The 21229-nt window shown below is 46.9% G+C and overlaps 1 protein-coding gene across 5 annotated transcripts in view; it reads left to right on the forward strand.

Moving 5' to 3' along the window:
- Positions 1–21229, forward strand: part of DNAAF1 (dynein axonemal assembly factor 1) — a 504693-nt gene that overhangs the window by 452009 nt on the left and 31455 nt on the right. For all 5 annotated transcript variants that reach the window (XM_078669123.1, XM_078669125.1, XM_078669127.1 and 2 more), the window contains one exon: positions 8173–8282. In XM_078669123.1, coding sequence (XP_078525249.1) covers positions 8173–8282 — 110 coding nt within the window. The remainder of the gene's footprint in view (positions 1–8172; positions 8283–21229) is intronic.

The raw sequence follows: 21229 nt of genomic DNA on the forward strand, positions 1-21229 counted from the left end.
GGCTTTGGCGTCAGCCTTAGCCTACCAGAAATAGCCAGTTCTAACATTGGTGGCAGCGGTGGGATTTGGACTTGTGTTTGCGCAGTGCCACAGCGACAACTGGCTACATTACAAAACTCTGCATTTTTCAGATAGTCACATGTTTGGGATTATTGTTTTTGATTTTGTTTTTCCTCAAGAGTGTCTGCGCTTTATGTTTAGTGGCAGATGAGAGAAAATGACAGGGCGGGATGCCAGTAGAGGGGGAGGTTCCCATAGATTAGGAATCCCTTGCTGGGTCCAGTGTCCAATCCCTATTCCTGTCCCTGTGTGGGTAGATGGAAGAGAGGGAGTGTGGAGGAGAAATGACTTGCTTGGGAGGGTGGTTATCCCCTGAGTGTAGTGTGTGTATGTCTGGATTCCCCAGCATGGTAGGATCCAGTGGTGGCAGCTTAAATGTGTCCAGTGTGTGAAGTCCCATTCCCAGTTCCCAGAGTATGGTGCCTGGTGCTCAGTAAGAGGGGTACAGGTTGAGAGTCAGGGGCAGTGAGGACCTGTCTCGCCAGTCTGGAGGGGGAGTGTGTGGATGAGTGCTGTGTTGAACTGGAGGAGTTGGTGTGAGGTTTTTTTAAGGAGCTTGCACGGGAGGTGTACCTCTGGTGGTGTGCAGGAGGTCCTGCAAAGGCACTGGATAAGAAGGTGGATTTCTGGCGGTGTGCTAGATGTCTTGCAGAGACATTAGGGAGTGATTCTAAAAGTAGTGGCTTGTGAATCTGATGATCCTGTTAGGTGAAGAGGTTCATGTGTAGCCCAGCTAGGTCCCATTAGGATGGTAGGGGTGTAGGGGCTCACGTCCTGTCTCAGTGGAGGCGGAGTGAGTGTGGGACGGTGTGTCACACGTTGGCCCGAAACCCTGTCTCTGGGCCTGGAGGGTTCCCCCGGGAGCGCCAGGTCAGGGGCCTAGGCTGTACTTACAGGTCATTTGAGGAGGATCTTCCTGTGTCTAGAGGATGGGGAGTGTCTGTAACCAGAACTCCGGCGGTCCTGGTGTTGAGGGGTACCGCTCCTAAGTGGAGGGTGCAGAACTCTGAAAGGGGGTGCAGAGGGACGGTGTACTTCTGACCCCGGTGCAACCTGGGGGTTTAGATCCTAGGTTGGGAGATTAGGAAGCTTCTAGGTCAAAAAGGAATCTCTGCCAAAGTAGATCAGCTGAAGAGATTGAGGGGGCTGCCCTTGCTGTGTGTTCTGGGGCCCACCTGCAGTTTGTTGTTTCCACTAAGGTAGAGGAAAGGGGGCTTTGCTGTGTGCTGTGCCCCCCCACCTGCTTGAAGAGGAACTGTGCTGTGTGCTTGTACTTCAGAAGTGAAATAGTTTCCAGGTGGTAGACCAGTGATGGAGTGAGGTCCTGATCTGGTAGGAGTATAGCGTTCTGGTGAGTGCTTCCCTGTGAGGGTGCGGAAACCCAGAAGTAGAGGTAGGGTGGGGCATTCTTGCCCGTGACCTCTGGTCAGCCTGAGGGTGTGGTCCCTGGGTTGAAGGATCAGTGGTAGTTGTAGCTACACCGAGAGAGAGAGTGGAGAGTGGCTATTGTGTGCCAGGGGTTACTGCCCCCCACCCTGTGGATTGGTTAGGACCTGTGATATTTGGATGGCCTAGGTCCTGGTCCTTATGTGTATAAAGGGAAGGGGTCCAAGACAAGGGACAAGTAACTGCAAATTATTATCTTCATTCACAAAAAATTCTGACAGCAAAGCTAGTCGATACAAAAGAGGTTTAATCAATTCTGTATATTCCCTATGTATGGGATAACGTTCATCATATATATTTCATTGCATATAGGACAAATTATTAATAAGCATAGGTTCCCACATTCACAACGGGGAGGGGGTGGTGAAGGTATTGTGAGGGAAAAGGATGGGATCACGTAATAGTGAGATTCATTCAGTGACACAAAATATTTCAAGTTTGGAAACTCAATTCATGTGGTCCCTTTGAAAAACGAAGGGCCAACTCAAAAAGCTCAAAGGAGTCCAACCAAAATTGTTACATCACAGATCCTTTGCCTCCGAGTTTAGCCTCACTGCTCGTGCCAAGCTACCAAGGGGGTGAGCAGGGGTTATCTTGGCGTGTGACTCCCTTGCCCTGACTAGAATGGTGGTTTCTGCCAGGCTTTGGCGTCAGCCTTAGCCTACCAGAAATAGCCAGTTCTAACACTAACTGACTCAGGGAACTAGGTAGAAATTCGAGTTTAGTACGCCTGAACTCAGATTGATAAAATACATCTTTTAGTGAAGTTGGTTTAACATTCTGGGTTTGAAAATACCACTTTTAGAGAGCAGGTATTTTCTTGCCTAACTATCCAAGCCTGCCTCTGCTAGATTGTGTATTCCTTGTCTGGAGTTTGAGTGACAGGGGGTGGGAGATTCCAGGAGACAGGGTAAGTCAGCACACGGCTGAATAGAGCTATCTGCAAAGAGAGTGAGGGGAGGGGTGTCACCTAGGTCTGAATAGGGCTGTGCCTGCTTCCACAATGCTGGCTCCACCTCCTGTTGTGAGTCTGATGTCCCTGGCCCCCACTGTCAAAGGAAAGAAGGAGTCCTGTAAACAAAGTGCTCCAAGACTGACCAGAACTGGTTTGGACTAGGTACAGACATTCTCTGCCTTCAGAGAACAAAGAGAATAGTAGTATAAATATTGGGGCCCAGACCCTAGGACTTTAGATCAGTTTTAGGAAACAAGAAAAACCTTTGCTGAGGAGAGGAATCAGAGAGAAACTGAAGGAGGGGACTATCCTTAAGCTGAGTGCTGTTTGGGGGATTGGCCTGCAGTGGTTGCCTGACGGCCACAGAAAGGAGAAAGGAACTTTGTGCTACTTTCATCAACTTGTATAGGATCTCCAAGGGCTTGGAAATGGAGCTTGCCTCCTGCTGAAGTCTCAGGGACACTGAAGTCTCAGGAACAACAGACTTCACCAACCAGCTCCCCTGAGTTCCCTTGCTGGGAATTTGAAGTGCCTGCTGTTGTGCTGGGACTTCTGAGAGACTGCATGTCGCAAGGAGCTGGAAGTGCAACTCACGTGATGCCATCGCAGCCCCTGTCATCAAATCACCAAAGAAGGGTGTCGCCGCTGTTGCATCGCCTCGCAGAAGCACCTCGCATCGCCAGAGAAGAGTTTCGCTGTCGCAGCAGACGCCATCGCATCACCAGAGAAGCGTGTCGCCACTGCAGCCGCTGTTGTCACATCACTGAAGAAGGGTGTCGCCGCTGCAGCTGTCGCATCGCATCACCGAAGTGCTTTGAGTCGCAGCAGACGCCATCGCATCACCGGAGAAGCGTGTCGCAGGGCCTGTTGCTGCTCAGAAGATTTGTTGAGCCGCCGCATGGCCGTCGGGCGTGCACGCATCGTTGTCGCATCAAGAAGATGACGCCATCTTGTTTCATTGCACCAGATTTTCATCGCATCACGGTGTTGCGGGTCGCATAGCCATGGAAGCGCAGTAAGAAACCGATGCATCACCTCCCCACGCGGAGAAGAACCGATGCATCACCGTCCCCTACGCCGCATTAGGGAACCAACGCATCACCGTTCTTGCGTGTAAGGAACCGATGCATCACCTTCCCTGCAACTCTTTCGTTGTATAGCGTTACACATCCTAAGGTCAATTGAACGCAAAGTGTTGCATTTACCATCTAAAGAGAACTAAGCTATTTCTACCATTTTTAAAGTACCTTATTGTGGATTTTTGTCGTTTGTGGTCTTGTGTTAAGTCTATATAAAAATACTTATTTTCGATATACAACCTGTGTGGTGTCCATCCATGATGTAGTCACTGGATTACTGTATGTTTTCCCAAATACTTTACACACTGCCTCTGAGTTAAGCCTGCCTGCTCGTGCCAAGCTACCAAGGGGGTGAGCAGGGGTTATTTTAGGAGTGTACCCCCTTACGCTGACTAGACGCAAGGATCCCTATTTGGTCATAGGTACCTACCTCTGCCAACTAGAGACCCCCAAATCTAAAAATAACCGTAGACAAAGGCAGCCCTATGGGAGATCATCAGGAAAAAACTTGTGCCAAAGAAAGTTGAAGGTTACAAGCCGATTTTGGACCTTTGGCCTCTAAATGCCTTTCTGCAAATGGAAAAAATTCCAAATGTTCATGTCCCAGATCTTGTTTGCCATGGACCAGGACAACTGGATGGTGTCCTTGGACCTGCAGGATGTATATTTTCATATACCCATCCTGGAGTCCCAAGACAATATCTGCGGTCAGGTTTTGCCAGGAGCATTTTCAGCCTACCATCCTCCCCTTTGGCTTTACCAGCCCCCTCTGTGTTCATGAAAGTTATGGCGGTGGACGCTGCCCATCCATTGAGGTCAGGGAAACCAGTTTCCCCTACCTCGATGACTAGCTATTGAAGGCCAGTTTGCCACTGTTATCCATAGATCACAATCAGATGACTGCAAACCTCTTGACACTGTTCAGGTTCTCTTACAATGAGCTAAAGTGCATCTGTCTCCTTCGAAGACAATGTCCTGGACATAGTGCAATCCAGGGCCTTCCCCCCTACTGTAACTAGTCCAGGAAATTTGGGTTATAATCCTGGTGTTTTAGCCTTGAGCCTGGATATTGCTGAGAGCAGCTCTGCGACTTCTTGGCAGTACCTCTGCTGTGTGGGCTAGCAATGCAACGTAACGCTGAACGACGGACTCGGGTCACCACTGAGTCACCAATAACGCCGCACATCCTATAAGGCCGCCAAGTTGCAGTTTAGGAGCTACATAGCCAAAATTGGGCCCAGGTGATTATGGACTAGGTGGGGGGGAAATACAGATTAACAACAGCCTAGGACAGAGCTGTGTTCTGGCCCCACTACTTTTCGCCATATTTGTACCAGATCTGCCATCTGTCTTGAAGGCAGATAAAAGTGCTAGCCCAGAAATGAGTGGCAAACAAGTATCCTGTTTACTGTATGCCGGTGATCTAGTAATCCTCGGCCAGACAGAAATGGGCCTACAGAGGAAGCTAAATGCTTTTAGCATATACTGTGTGGCAAAACATTTCATGGTAAACATGTATACAACCAAACTGGAGATTGTAAATGAGTATAAATACCTGGGGGTTTGGTTTGACAAGTCTCTAAAGTGGTGCACGCTTTTGGAGGCACAGAAAGCACAAGCTCACACATCTGTACGTGGCTAAAACAATGTAATTGCAGCTATGGTGACGTCCCACAGACCATCGATAAAGGCCTGCAGCGCTATGATACCCCGCAATTACAGTATGGAGCAGAAATTCTCTGCTTAGGTGGAAAAAGCACCTGGGATATCGAGGAAGGAAAATGCATAAAATCTCTAATGTCATTGCCAGGCTCATCTATGATCTAGGCAATTAGATTGGAGTTGGGCATGACTTCAGTGGATGTACAGGTGCAAGTGTGCCTATTACGATTTTGGAAAAGATTGGGGACAGGAGAGGAGACAAAAGTGTCACAAAGGTGTAAGAATGAGATTCAGCATAGTGACCTAAAATGGGCCAGAGGTCAGAAAGAAATGATACACTATTAATTAATTAATCCTGATGGACTGCCTAAAATTGTTAGTTCCCCGCAAACAGTTTTTATGCCCTATCTTTTTAAACTATGGTACTAGGCTGCGCACACAAGCAATTGAACTCCTTACACATAAACCAAATCTCGAAATTACAATAGCCATTGTAAATGTAAATGTAAATTGATACTTGTATAGCGCACTACTCACCCGCAAGGGTCTCAAGGCGCTTTTACGAATACCGCTGTGGAACCCATCCTGGCTTTACCTGTGAGGTGTCCACTCCTGGGCACCCCCAAGGTGGAGGCCAGGCATCCTTAGCATTGTGGGGGCCGTTGTGGAGATTAAGCAAGCTATTGCCCAGAGTTGCAGAGTGGGACTCCATGATTGGAATAGGCCCGAGGCGAGAATGATCAGGTCCGTGGAATTTTTGAGCCCAAGACCCGCCGAGGCGGGGAATTGAACCCTGGTCCCGGGCTAGACCTCTGCATCAGGGTCTGCCACTCTAACCATTGAGCCACACTTCTCCACATAGCCATTGCGAAGTACATGAAGGCTGTAAAAAGTTTTTTTATGGAATAGGAAATAGTTCGCTGTAAGCTAGATTAGAAGCTATGATGGATAGGGATTTTATGAATTTTTCACGGGTTACCTTTTAAAAACATGCTAGAATAGGAATATTATTGCTCTTAAGGTTATTTATGTTTATATATAGTTGTGTTTAGGACTTACGCATGGAGTATTGTGTAAAATTGAGAGGAAGTACATGGAAATTAGGCTTCTGCAATGACGTTGGTTGATGAAGTTGTAATGATTTTAGAATATTTACATAAAATGTCATGTTTTTACGCTGTTTTAAGACCAATGGTCTAAATAAATTTAACTTTTTGACTTTGCATCTTACCAGAAATGCCAGTGTGTACCTCCTGGCTCTGTAATGCAATCTGGAGTTCAATTGGGCCCAGCATAGAGGAAATCTGACAGATGTCAATCCAGATCTCGGAGAATGTGGCTCGCTGCTTAATGTCAGTTGGTCCTGTGGCAGGTCCACAGGCCTTCCCCCAAGAGCTGAAGGTAGTGAGGGACATATCCATGCTACGACCGGTGGACTGGTAGACTGCTGAATTCACCTCTGAGAGGTGATGAGATGTCCCTGGCCTCCTATGGAAGCCTAGCTCCATATCAGTCTGTTGGAGCTGCGGGTGATTCATCTGCTTTCCATCAAGGGGAGACTGGCACAGGTTCTCATTTAACAACACTGCTGCCAGATGGAATAGCATCAAGCATGCCAGAGTGGGGTCCTGTGGCAAGATGCTCTGTGCCTCTGGAGTTGGTTGGAGCACCAGGGCATTTCCCTGATCACGAACCACCCGGCATGATCCCTCAATGCCAAAGCAGATGAGTTGAGCAGGCGTCATCTGGCAGATCACGAGTGGTGTATACAACTTGAGGTGGCGTAGGACAACTTCTAACAGTGGGCAGAACCCTAGCTAGACTTTTGTGCCGCCGTAGAGAACATGCAACATCAAAGGTTGTCTGCACTGGAGTTTCCACAATAATACTCATTGGGAGATATTTTCTGGCAGGAATGGAACAAGGGACTCAGATATGTGTTCCTGTCCATGTTCAGATATGTGTTCCTGTCCATGTTCCTCCTGCCTAAGTTCTGAAAGACATCAAGATCAACCAGTTCCAAGCCATCCTAGTAGCTCCAGATTGGGCCAGAGAGAGTGGTAACCGAACTTCTGTGCAGGAGCATTTGTCCTCATATCAGGCTACTACTTTACAAGGATCTTCTGTCACAGCAACAGGGCAAGGTCCTCCACCCATGTATGCGCAGTCTACACCTGCATGCACGGATATTGAGACGTAGCAACTGACTCCATTTAATCTACTGCTTGAAGTGGTAGATATCATCCTTGTCGCATAATTTAATTACCCTAATGCATAATTTTGTCATCCCTTGCTACATCATTCTAGTAGTGCCAGACATACTATATTCCGGCTTTCTGATTAATGTTTCCTCCTTGTTGCCCTTGTGTAGGGAACATCTTTGATTGTTGTGGTATGCTTGGGTATTATACATACCACTTCTGGATAAGTAGTCCAGTATTTATGACATAGTGAAAGTAGAGTGGCAAAGATTTACGTGCCCAGGTTTGATCCCCACAAAAAGTAAGGATTGTGACAATGAAGAACAGAGATTAGTATGATAAAGATTATCAGTAATTAAAGCATTCTCAGACTCCTGTTAACTGAAAGTGTGTTCCTTACACTCCATTCGTACAACTGATAGTATTGCAGGAGTAAGAGTACTGAAGTATCAACAGTGAATAAATGTTACTTTTCAATGTATTGCAAATACAAAAACTGTGCCCATTATTTTCTCTATTTTATGGATTAGTTCTGTATTTTAGGAAATACTTGATTTGTGGTTCAACCGCTTCCAATCTAATCTTGAAAATTACGATTGATAATTTGAGACAGATTTGTTTCTTTTTAGTGTCTTGAGATAGGAAAGAAGACTATAGTTGGGAATCAAAATAAGTTTGGACTGATTTACATGTGAATATAATATGAAAACATTAGCATCAGAGAACTCTCAATTATTTACCAGTTACATTATTTGTTTTATTGCTGCAGCAACATCTTTACAGGAGATGTCCGCCCAGGGAGTGCTTGTCACTGAACTGGATGAAACTGAAGAGGTGGAAACCATTCCCCTAGAGATGCAGAAAAAGCTCTTCATTGACGTATGTATCACATTGGTTAACTTACATATGTTTCATTGCTCGCTATGTTAATATTTCTGTACGGTACATTCTTTATACTAATTGATTGAATGATTCTCAACTTTGTTTAAATTTGACCCTCTGACCCAGACACCTAAAATTTTTGCTGACTTCTGATAGATACATCTGCCGTGTGGATTCCTCACCTTGTGAATATCCCCCTGCGTCAGCAACATTTGGAAATTATTTTCGTAGCTTCGCGCCGATGTGGACTCGGACGTCATAGAGGCACGACATCGCTCGCGACTCCGCTGACGTCACCGACGCCTATATTAGGCCCACGCCGGCGTGATGACATCAGTTCCCTCTTTTCCGCGTCGACGCTAACGGTTTTCTGGGATCATCTGTAGCCTTTGCTGTAACTTTGTTACTTGCTATTTTTCTAGTCTCTTTGTCTTCTCTCTTTCGACATGACCTCGAAGAAGACCGGGTTTAAAGCCTGCGGAGAATGTGGCAAGATAATGTCCATTACAGATCCACATGAATGCTGTTTGTGGTGTCTGAGCTCCGACCACGACGTCGAGGACTGCCAATCCTGCAGGAAGATGACACCAAAGGCCCTCCGAGAAAGAGAGGCAAAACTTCTTGTTACCAAATTTAAAGAAGGAAAGGAGAAGAAGAAATCAAGGTCGCGGACTCGACGCTCGAAGTCAAGGTCTTGATCGAGGTCGCGATTGGATTCGTCCTCGGCCCATGCTTCAAAATCTTCAAAAAAGAAGCATAAAAAGAGAACCCATGAATCCCGACATCGATCGAGGAAGGAGTCGAGTTCCAAGCCGAAGTCGCAGGTGAAGCTGGTCGAGAAGGTGGTAGTATCTTCGGCTTCGGAAGAACAGGATGCCGAAGTTGAGGCGTCGCATGCGAATTCGCCGAGTTCGCCGAAGCAGAAAGCGGTTCCATCTCCGGACCCATCCTTCAGATCGGGAGGATGAAGGTGAGGAGGAGTAGGTTGGAGAGGGAGGGGCTCAGCTGCCCGAAGGTCGTACGACTCCGGTGCACCAGCCCGAAGAGGAGATCGACGTCGTTTCAACTCCACGCCCTCAAGAGCAACCTGGGGGTTCGTACCCAGCCTTCCCGGCTCCAGGTCAAGATCCTACGCATTTCCTGAATGCGATGTTCGGAATTTATTCAAGGGCTATGTATCCCTCTGGGGCTCCTGCTGGTCCCATGGGTCAGATGGCATATGGTCTGGGTGTCCCTCAATCCTATGCACCTGCGCCTTTTATGCCCTTTATGCCGGCTGCGACGCCGCATTGGCATTATCCGACTCCGGTGAGGCCTTCGACTCCGAAGCCATCGACGCCGAAATCGATGACTCCGATTCCATCAACTTTGATGCCGAACCCTGAGCGACGTCGTGGATCTCTTCCTCGTCCGACGTCGGGTTCGACGCTGGCTCCGGCTCCGTCGGAGTCGATTGCGAATCCGACGGCTTCGAATGTGAAGTAAAGATCAAGACGTGAAGCCCAGAGATTGATGGAGGAAGAAAGATATCGAGAGGAAAATCTGGAGGAGGGCGAACTACAGGAGTCTGAGGACCCTTTTGAGGACCTGACTGTAGCTAGTGGCCTCGAACTGTCCCCTGAATGGGACTTTGTTTCGGTTTCTGATGAGCCCTCACAGGATGTTTCGCCTTATCATGTGGTGATAAAGAAGGCTGCAAGTTTGTTGAACATTGCTCTACCAACTGCAGAATTTAAATCTAATCTGCTCACAGAGGTCCTTCACTCTCCTTCTTCAGTGACTGAACCGTTGCTACCTTTTAATGATGCCTTAAAGGATCCAATTTTAGAGATTTGGAAAAATCCTGTATCAGCTCCTGCTGTAGCTAGGAGGTATAGGAGGTATAGGGCAGCTCCTGAAGACCCGGAATTTTTAACCTCTCATCCTCTGCTGGAGAGTTTGGTGGTGCAGGCTGCCTGTTCCAAAAGATCTACGGGTGCATTTACGCAGGTCCCAGCAGAATAGGAGTCGAGAAAGCAGGATCAGGCTGCTAAAAAGGTTTTCTCCTCTGCCAGTATGGCTTTGAAGTCCACAAACGCAACCTGCTTGATGGGGCGTTATATCCACGCTCTTATGGACACTGCGGAACAGTTGGTGCCCAAGATACCTGAGGAGGATAGAAAAGACTTCCAAGAGGTAATCTCTGATACTCAAGCTGCAGCAAGGCAGGTTATTCAAAGTGGATTGGACACGGCGTACTCTGTGGCGAGGGTCATGGGTTCTTCCGTAGCGACAAGAAGAGCTGCGTGGCTGAAGTCAAGTGAATTTTCCACAGATGTCCAGGCGGCATTAATGGATCTTCCATTTGACGGGTCTGGATTGTTTGGAAAAAAAGCAGACGCTGCTTTAGAACACTTTAAAGACAGCAGGACGACAGCAAAGTTGTTGGGCCTTCAGACCAGGGGCACTTTTGGAAGGCGTTCAAGAGGATTTAGCAGATCTTCTTTTCGAACCTATAAGTCAACCCAGCAGCAGCCACAGCAGCAGCAAAACACATTATACAGATCTTATAGAGGCAAGCAAAGGGCCCGAGCTCGGGCCGTCACGCTTCCTCCTCTTCCTCCTCTTCCCCATCCCAGCCCCCAGCCACCGCAGCAAAGCAGCCCTAGATCCGCCATTCTGGATCATGTGGGTCCAGTGGGGGGGTTGGCTTACCCATTTCCTATGAGATTGGGAATTGATTACATCGGATCTTTGGGTTCTCAATCTCGTGGGGAATGGGCAGTGGTGGCAGCACATCTCAGGAGGTTGGGGATACCTGTATTCCCGTATCTGGACGACTGGCTGATCAAAGCGGAGTCGCCGGAGAAGGTGCTCCATCATCTGCAAGAGACAACTCAGTTGTTGCACAAGTTGGGTTTTTCGATAAATGTACCCAAGTCTCACCTGGTGCCCTCCCAGCGCAACCTGTTCATAGGTGCAGTGCTGGACACTACTGTTTGTCGTGCATTCCCTCCACCTCAAAGGATTCGCGACATTCAGGAAATGATTCCTTTGTTCTACAATGGAGCGGTCGTTCCAGTCCTGAAGGTTCTTCGCCTGCTCGGTCTGATGGCTTCTTGCATTCTGTTGGTCAACCATGCACGCTGGCACATGAGGGCACTCCAGTGGTGCCTCCGCAGGCAGTGGTATCAGCACAACGGAGATCTCAGGGAGTCAGTGAGGAACTCCAGAGAAACTGCAGCGGATCTGTCTTGGTGGAGCGTGGAAGGCAATCTGTAGCAAGGAAAGCCTTTTCAACTTCCTCCATTGGTGACCACGGTAATAACGGATGCATCCACTCTCGGGTGGGGTGCTCATCTGGGGGATCTGGAGGTCAAGGGTCTTTGGTCTCCAGAGGAAAGGTTGCTTCACATCAACCTTCTGGAATTGCGGGCGATACGTTTGGCACTCAAGGCCTTCCTCCCTTCCCTTCGCGGTGTGTCAGTGCAAGTCCTGACGGACAACACGACCGCGATGTGGTACATCAACAAGCAGGGAGGAGTGGGGTCGCAGACTAGTGTCTCTGCAGAGGCTCTGCGTCTCTGGTCCTGGGTTCAGGACCATCAGATTTGTCTGATAGCAAATCATCTGGCCGGAGTTCAGAACTTTCGTGCAGACAGTCTCAGTCGGCAGTTCTCTGCCGACCACGAGTGGAGGCTTCATCCGGAGGTAGTTCGTCACGTCTTTCGGACGTGGGGAACTCCTCAGGTGGACCTTTTTGCCACTCAAGAGAATGCTTACTGCCCGTTATTCTGCAGTCTCCAGTATCCGATGCAAGGAGCCTTGGGGGACGCGTTTAAGTTGAGTTGGAGCTCGCAACTCCTTTACGCGTTTCCTCCCATACATTTGATTCCTCGGGTTCTGAGGAAAATTCGCCAAGACCGGGCCCAAGTCATATTGGTCGCCCCAGATTGGCCAAGAAGGGTGTGGTACTCAGACCTTCTCCACCTCTCCTCTCACCGCCGCTCCGTCTCCCTCACAGGGCAGATCTCCTCTCCCAGATGGAGGGGCAGGTTCTACACCCCCACCTCCAGACCTTACACCTTCATGCCTGGAGATTGAACGGGGCAACCTGAGTTCTTTTTCTCTCCCACCTGACGTGGTGGATGTCATCTTGTCAGCCAGGCGTGACTCTACTAAGTCCATCTATTCTTATAGGTGGTCAAAATTTGTCGTTTGGTGTGGGGAGAAATCTATAGACCCTTTGAGAGCCCATTTGTCTGATGTTCTCCAGTTTGCCCTTTCTCTGGCGCAACAGGGGCTTGCTGTTGCCACAGTGAAGGGCTATCTTTCAGCGCTGTTGGCATTTCTCTGCTTGCCTGACCAGCCATCTCTTTTTAAATCTCCTGTGGTTTTAAGGTTTTTGAAGGGCCTCACAAATAAGTTCCCTCCTACTCCTTTTATTGTGCCTCAGTGGGACTTAAATCTTGTTTTGACTTTTCTGATGGGTGCTCCTTTTGAGCCTCTTCACAAATGTCCTATGAGGCTTTTGACTCTTAAGACAGTTTTCCTCGTTGCAATAACCTCGGCAAGGAGGGTAAGTGAGCTTCAAGCTCTTAGTTCCAAGCCCCCTTTCTTGTCCATTCATGCTGATCGAATGGTTCTTAGGACCAGGGCTGCTTTTCTGCCTAAGGTGGTGACTCCTTTCCACCTTGGTCAATCTGTTACCCTCCCTACCTTTTATCCTCCCCCACACCCTTCCAAGGAGGAGGAGAGATTACACCATCTGGACCCCAAGAGGGCGCTGCCTTTTTATCTGGACAGATCTAAAGACTGTCGGTTGGATGACCAGCTCTTCATTGGCTTTGCTGGCTGCAAGAGAGGAAGAGCGGTCCATAAGAGAACTTTATCGAGATGGATCGTCCTCTGTATAAAGATCTGCTACTCTTTGGCCAGTAAGGAACCACCAGAGGGTATAAGGGTTCATTCTACAAGAGCTAAGTCGTCAACCTCTGAATTAGCTAGAGGTGTTCCTGTAGAGGATATTTGTAGGGCGGCAACTTGGTCTTCCCTCCACACTTTCGCGAAGCATTACTGCTTGGATTCCGAGGTGAGGAGGGATGGTCACTTTGCACGCTCTGTTCTCCAGGATTTCTTGGTCTAGAAGAGTGGACACCCTCCTCCGGGAGTGGGGACTGCTGTGGGACTCTATTCACAAGGTGAGGAATCCACACGGCAGATGTATCTATCAGAAGAACAAGTTACTTACCTTCGGTAACGCTTTTTCTGGTAGATACAATATCTGCCTGTGGATTCCTCACTGACCCACCCGCCTCCCCGTTGTCCACTCTTCTATGCCAGTGTTTCTATTATGTATTTATTTTATTGTCAAATGTTTTATTGCATTTGCTTCACACTGTGTGTGTTACCTTGATATTTGTACTGCGTATACTGTGTATATGTCTACTGTCATTGGTCCGTCCGTGTGCCTCGAAGGCACGGAAAAAAGGCCGGGGTGGGCCTAATATAGGCGTCGGTGACGTCAGCGGAGTCGCGAGCAATGTTGTGCCTCTATGACGTCCGAGTCCACGTCGGCGCGAAGCTACGAAAAGAATTTCCGAATGTTGCTGACGCAGGGGGATATTCACAAGGTGAGGAATCCACAGGCAGATATTGTATCTACCAGAAAAAGCGTTACCGAAGGTAATTAACTTGTTCATCACTTGAGTTTGTGAATATTGCAGAACTCACCTTTTTTAGTTTGTACTTAGGGCTCATTTTTTCCTCTGGCGCTTACTAACAGTAGACAATTACTCGTTTGATATTTTGACCAGATAGTTTAACATATCTATTCACAATATACCATGTAAGTGACGATCACGTGTTTACTAACTGCTTTTTAAAACGTATAGGGATTGTTTGCTCAGCTATGATCTCACAAGTTTGCTTAATGCAGAGCACTTCAAAGAAATGAGTATATTTCTAGCGTAATTGATCTTATATATTGAATTTTTGTGCCTTGCTATTGCTCCTCGAGATACTCACCAGTTGGCTTTCAAATGAGCTTTTGCTATGGCTTTTTCCTTAAATTGTTCTTAATTTATCTTGTAAAATTCTAAATTGATACATTTCTGTCTGCTAATTGTTAACCTTTTAAATAAACTAGGCCCAGGATGAGTATTTACTACTTGAGCATATACAAAATATTTCTAATGCTATGAAGGTGGAGCGAGGAACGGTGAATAAATGAGCGGAGTACACTTAAAATAGAAATTTCATGTAATTGGAAAAGTTAAGGAGAAAGGAAGTTTATAAATGGTGTAAAATAATGTCTTTAGAAAAATACTTGAAAGTGAAGAGAGTACCTAAATGGTTACACATAACTCTAATGCCAAGTCATGTTGATAAAAATATTGCCATGTTAGAAGAGTGGGATAATCATATTGTGCATTTATCATTAGGGCTAATGGAAATAAATCATTGTGAAACACACCAAAGCAGACCTGATTAAAATTCCAGAGGAAATAGCCAGATTGAAGAATTAATTTAAACTAATTGATTTACCATATGATTTGATTAAATGGAAGGACAAAATTGATAAACAGCTTCTTAAACACGAAGGGGAAGTAGAGGAGACAAAATTGAATACATTTCAACTAGACATGAAGATTACGATGATGGGAGAATATTTATGTTTGCAAAATGGTTCTCAGACTTGAGCATTGCAAGTGAATCCGATGTTGAGTCACGTGAAGGGGAAGGAGCTTCAAGTGAAGTGATAGAAAAGAAACAAAAATTGTCTTTTTTTAGACGAAATGAGGTTGCTACATCACGCTCAGCAAATAAGGCACAGAGGAGGTGCAATGAAGGAGAGCCAAGTGACAAGGAGGGGGTAAATGAAGAGGAAAAAAAGAACAGGACGTAAAATCAGGAAGAACAATAGAAACAAGGAGGATGACACAGAACAACAAGTAGAATTGAAAGACAAGAGAGAAATGGAGATGGAAATAATAAATTAGCCGAAATGCAAGTTGAGGGAAATGGATATAAAGGTATTAACAAAAGGCCTGAACTCCTGTCCAACAATGCTCTTTGATTAGGTAGATACCAGAATAGAGATTTTTAAATGCATAAGGAAATTGAAACTAGTAAAATACTATGGGAAGAAACAAGTGCGTCCAAAAGTGACACCAACACCCACAAATGAACGTATTATTGATAATATAGAGATTCTTTGTACCTTAGATGAATTGTAGCAGGATGATTTGTCAAGAGGATGGACTGAACCAGCATCATTACTGAACGAGGCAGAAATCGATATGTTTTGAGCAGGCATATGTACAGTAAAATCTAAATCGAGATTTTGTAGAAATATACCGCCAGGGAATATTGTGGATGTATTTCATGAGATGGTGTTTAACCCGTTTGCTGCGGCCCGATTTTGCAGAAGTGCGGCACTTCCGCAAAACGGGCAGGGCCGCGTAGGCCGTTGAACGTTCGCAGCACCAGCCAGGTAGTGCTCCGAACGTTCAAAGGCCGACGGCAGCAGCAATGGGGTTAAAGACGTCTGCAAATTAACAAACAACTAAAAATAAGGAGGATATTTGAAAACGAAAGAAAGGGAAGCACTGAAAAAGTTGAAGGAAGAGACTGCCTTTTAAAGCAAACAATCCACCAAAAGTGGAAATATAGTGATGTTGGATAAGGAATACTATATACAGGCGTTATTATGACAAGATAGAGAATGCTATGAGAAAATGACAATAAACACTATAAAGAATGAGAGAAATGCAATACCAACAAATTCAGCAATCGGAAAGATCAAGGTTTGTTGGATGAGGATGAATATAGATTTTTAGTACCCCAAAAATCTGTGATAGCAACAATTTATTTTTACAATATAGCAGAGTGAATCCACCTGGAAGGCTAATTGTTTCTGCCACAGGATCGATGTTGGAGGAAACTTCAATTTATATGTATTTACTTTTGTCACCAATAGTCAAAGACACGTTCTTACATAAGATATACAAGATAACTGGTTACCCATTTGCAGCACATTCCATGGAATGAAACATGTCATTTAATTGCAATGGATGTGGTATCATTATATACTAGTATCAGACATGAAACAGGTGTAGAAGCCTGTTGCTATTTCCTCAATCTGAGGAATATACACTTTTATGAACATTAATTCTTGATTGAAGAACTGATGATGATGTGCTTGAAACATAATATATTCATATTCAATGATGAAATATACAGACAGAACTGTGGGACCTTAATGGGTGTATCATTTACACCCAGCTTTGCAAATCTAACAATGGGCGGTGGGAAAAATACACTGCATGGACAATAATGAAGAGATACTAAGCAAGATTATAGTTTGGTTGCGATTCATAGATGATTTACTGATCATTTGGGATGGCACTAAGGAAGAATTTGAACAATTTACCAGACATTGAACACAAATTATCTAAATCTGAGAGTCATTTATGATATGAGTAATAAAAGAGTGGTATTTCTTGATACAGAAATATTTATTGAGGATGGAATGCTCCAGACAACATTTAAAAAAAAAAATATATTTTTATTAAACATAAACAACAAAAACAAATAAATATGACCATCGTGCCATAGGTATCCGCAAATCATAATCGGAGAATGTAGATTCCAACATTACAGAATTATGAAGGAGTGTGAAAAGTGGGCTCAGGTTGCATCCATGTCCTCCCGAACTGGATCTATTTCTGGCAGCGTACAAATATCCCCACGGTAAGCATTCCAAGCCTCCCATATCTTCCCTCATTTGTGGGGTCTCCCTCTGGCCACATACACGGATCTCTCCCGAAACATACACCAATCAAGGTCCTCCATCCATTTCCCAAGCTGAGGAGCTCGACCAGCACCCCATAATTGTGTGATGTTTCGCTTGGCAACCATACATGCGAGAGTGACCCAAAGTTTACCATGGCTCGAGAGGTCGGAAGACTCCCATACAATAAGTAGGCAACGGCGTGCCTCAAGTGCAATCTGTACTCCCCACACCTCACTCATTTTCTCATGAATCTTGATCCGAAAGTTATGGATCTCCGGGCACTCCCACAAAATATGCAAAAACGTTCCAATCATCCACAACCCCTACGGCAATCTGCATTTGAAGCAAGCCCCATACGACACAACCCTGGACCCGTGGTGTAGGACCAGTGGAGGATCCTAAGCTGCATCAGACGAAGTCTCATGGAAATCGCCACTTCCCGAGGGGAAGACACAGCCTCCTCCCAGTCTTCGTCATCCAAAACCAAGCCATCTGCAACCCATTGTTCCCGGACTTTCACCAGGGGATCCTCAGTGTGGTTGACCAATTTCTTGTAAACCAGAGAAATCACCTTGGTAGGAAGGTACCCATCCAAAATTCGATCCTCCAGCGGAGAGGCCACCGGCGGCTTCACATCGCGTGGGATAGCCGCCGCCAGTGCATGCTTAATTTGTAAATAGCGATACCGCTCACTCTCATTCAGTTGGTGTCTGGCTTGCAATTCCTTAAAGGTCAATATCCCCTTCTTACCCCACATGTCTCGGACCTGCGAGATACCAATCCGGTCCCAGCGATCAAAACCCTTCGACTTCCACAGACCACCCAAAGCTTCCGAGTTCCACAATGGCGTGGCCATTGTTATCTTACCCTCCCATTTGAGAGCTCGGTTAGCCTCATGCCACACCCACGTCAAAACCGACGTCGGACCCAGCAGAGGAAACCTGCCACGTCTAGCATACAAGATCCTAGTGTACTCACCCCCGGCAAATGGCCACGATCCATAGCAAACCCGGGGTCAGCCGGAGAGCCATAGATTGCATGATTTATAGGGGCTAATTGGGAGGCCCAGTAATATTTCCTGATATTGGGCAATCCAATCCCACCATCATACCAGGGTAACATCAATTTGGATAGTGCAATCCGCGGTTTCCCGGCCCAGAGAAGTTGACGCTGCAACGATTCTATCTCATTAAAATAAGAGGGGGGTACGGGATCGAAGGAGTTCTGCAAGGCATATAAAAACCGGAGTAGCGCCATCATTTTAAACAAAACCGCCTGACCCAACAGGGAAAGCGTCAACTCCCTCCATTTTGCAATATCACAACGGAGTCTGGCCAAGGGGGGACCCAGATTAGCATTGAAGCGCACCTTAGGATCTTTTGAGACGTGAATTCCAAGGTAGCGAAAACTTACCAATTCGACTTTTACCCGACAATTCGCTGGCACTCCAGGGGGGTCACCGCTCAATACGAAAAGGACTGACTTCGCCCAATTGATAGCGAAACCCGAGTATCTCCCATAAATTGCTAAGATGTCCAGAAAAACAATCAGGGACTGCCGGGGTCAGGTACATGAGAATATCATCAGCGTAAAGCGAAATTTTATCCTCCCACTCCGGGGTCCATCGCAGGCCTTTGATTGATCTGTCCCATCGTACCCAAGCCGCGAGCGGCTCCAGGGCCAGGGCAAACAAAAGTGGTGAAAGGGGACATCCCTGACGGGTGCCCCTCCCCAGCTGGAAATCGCGGGACTTATGGTTATTCACCACCACTCGGGCCAACGGAGCCGAGTACAGAAGACGGATCCAACGTATAAATTCTGGTCCGAACCCTAGCTTCTCCAACACTGCAAACAGGTAAAACCATTCCACCCTGTCGAACGCCATAGTAGCGTCTAGCGACAGAAGCACCGCCGGCTCGTGAATGCGGGAAGCACCCGCCACCACTCCATGGAGTCTACGAAGATTAAGAGCAGTATTACGGCGCAGCATGAAGGGGCCTGTCCCTCCGATCTCTCCGGTACGCCTAGGATGCGGACGTTATTGCGCCTCGCTCGTCCCTCATATTCATCCAGCTTTCGGTCACATTGAGTCCGAGACGCCTTCAGGTCTCTCACCTCCCGCTGAAGTTCCGACACATCATCTGTGAGGCTCGATGTTTTGATCTCAAGTGTCTTGACCTTCTCCGTGGTTTTGGTTAGGCCCGCACGGATGAGGCCCACCTCGATAGTCACCGTGTCCAATTTGGAGTCCATCCTACCGAGGGAGGACTGGATCCCGGTGATCGCTGCCATCAGATCCTTCATCGTCGGGTCCTCTCCGGAGGGGTCACCCTCCTGGCCACTCGCTTGAGCGCGCTTCTCGTCCACCGGGGAGCCCTTGGAAAAACTGTACTTTTCCAGTCTATTGGACTGAACCAGTCTGGTAGTCCTCGATGTTTTCGGCGGTGGCTTTTCGGGGTCCCCTCTCGCCGCCATTCTCAACCTCTATCCGGACACCACCTCCGCCGATCGAACAAGGCCGAGTCAATGTGTCGCCAAGTCAATCAAAGCCTGTCGATCGCGGGTTGCTCCGTCCCAGCAGGGGAGCACAGTGTGAACAAGTCTGAGAGGGGAACCCGGAGGCCCCACAGATGCGACACGGCTTCCATGGATCGAGTGCCACCGAGCACTTCCGGTCCCACTCGCCGTTGTTGTTGAACTCCAGAGCAGGCAGCGCCACACGCGGGGTCCCGGTGACGTTTCCAGAAGGCCCAAAAATTCCAGACGATGGTATTAGGTCATCGGAGCGCCCAAATCGTTCAAAATTTCACCTGGTGGCACAGGTGCTGGTCCCCCACCCGATGGTAGGGACGGGGCTCAGGATAATGTGCTGGATGGCAAGTCAGGATGTGGCGGCCGGCGGAGCCGATGCTCAAGCGGCCATCTTGGTCGCTGGTGCGGCTCCTCCTCGCTCCAGACAACATTAAATCATAAGCGACACCCACGAACAGAAAGAATTGGAAAAGTGGAATATTGAAATTATGAATAGATTTTTCATGAGAGGCTACTCAAAGAAGGTGATCAACAAATGTGCGGAAAGATCAACAATATGGAATACTTGGGAATTACTCGTTACAAAAAAAGAAATGGTAACGCCAATAATTAGATAACAAATGTATCAGAATTATTTTGACATTGACAGGAGCTCCTGACCAGACACGACAGGTGATCCAGAGGATCCTGAGACATCACCAAAGTGCATAAAAGTCGGGGGTCCCGGCCGGAGACTCATGAAGTTTGTCCATTGAAGTTAGACAGTACAAACTGAGAGGAAAGACTCCTCTCACAAGTAGAACACCTAATTGTGTGTTTCACATAAAGGCACTGACGACATGTAAGTCCCTTATACCACCCCATCACAAAGGTACTGACAAAAGCCAGTTTTATAAAAAGGCCTGGCTGAAACTAGTTGACCACACTGGACGTGGGAGACCATAAGTCCCTCCAACCACGTCCCAAAGCCGTGTTTCTAACTCTGCCTAGGGCCAATTAATATATTAACCTCCTGGGACCTCTAGGACAGCATTTTAACCTCACTCAAAAGACCTTCACTATGCACTCACTTAACAAAACCTGCTCCGCTGTAATCAGGCGTCGTAGCACACCTGAGGCACACTCGGTGCCTTGGGTGGGGCCCGATGATGAAGCATGCCACCAACTAGGTTGGTGGGTGAGGGCCTTCATAAAAACCAAATGGTTTCCTTTCCCTAAACACATACGACATATACACTACCAAGGTAGCTAGCTCTTCTTGATTACTACATATCCACCGGGGAAACAAACTAGCTACTCTAGTTCCTCTCTCTCCTTTTGATTCTCAAGATTTTCTTAATATATCAGTCTTTGTGGAAATTACACAATTCAAAATCCAGAAATTACACAAATTACGCTATCTTTAAGGCAGTCTGAAATGGCCGACATTTGTTTGATATATGAATAATCTGCATTTGGTCCTTCTATTATTTCTAATGACTGGTGTGAGCCAATGAATTCAATTGTTGTTAAACGGCCTGAGGTTGTGGACCGCCACTGACACAGACGAAGGCCAGGCTGCTGAAACACGTTTGCCAGTGCTTCTTCATTTCGAGTGGCATGGAAAAATCAATTCTTCAAAGTAACTAAAGAGTGT

Source organism: Lissotriton helveticus, chromosome 12 (genome assembly GCF_964261635.1).
Source record: "Lissotriton helveticus chromosome 12, aLisHel1.1, whole genome shotgun sequence".
NCBI classification, from domain to species: Eukaryota; Metazoa; Chordata; class Amphibia; order Caudata; family Salamandridae; genus Lissotriton; species Lissotriton helveticus.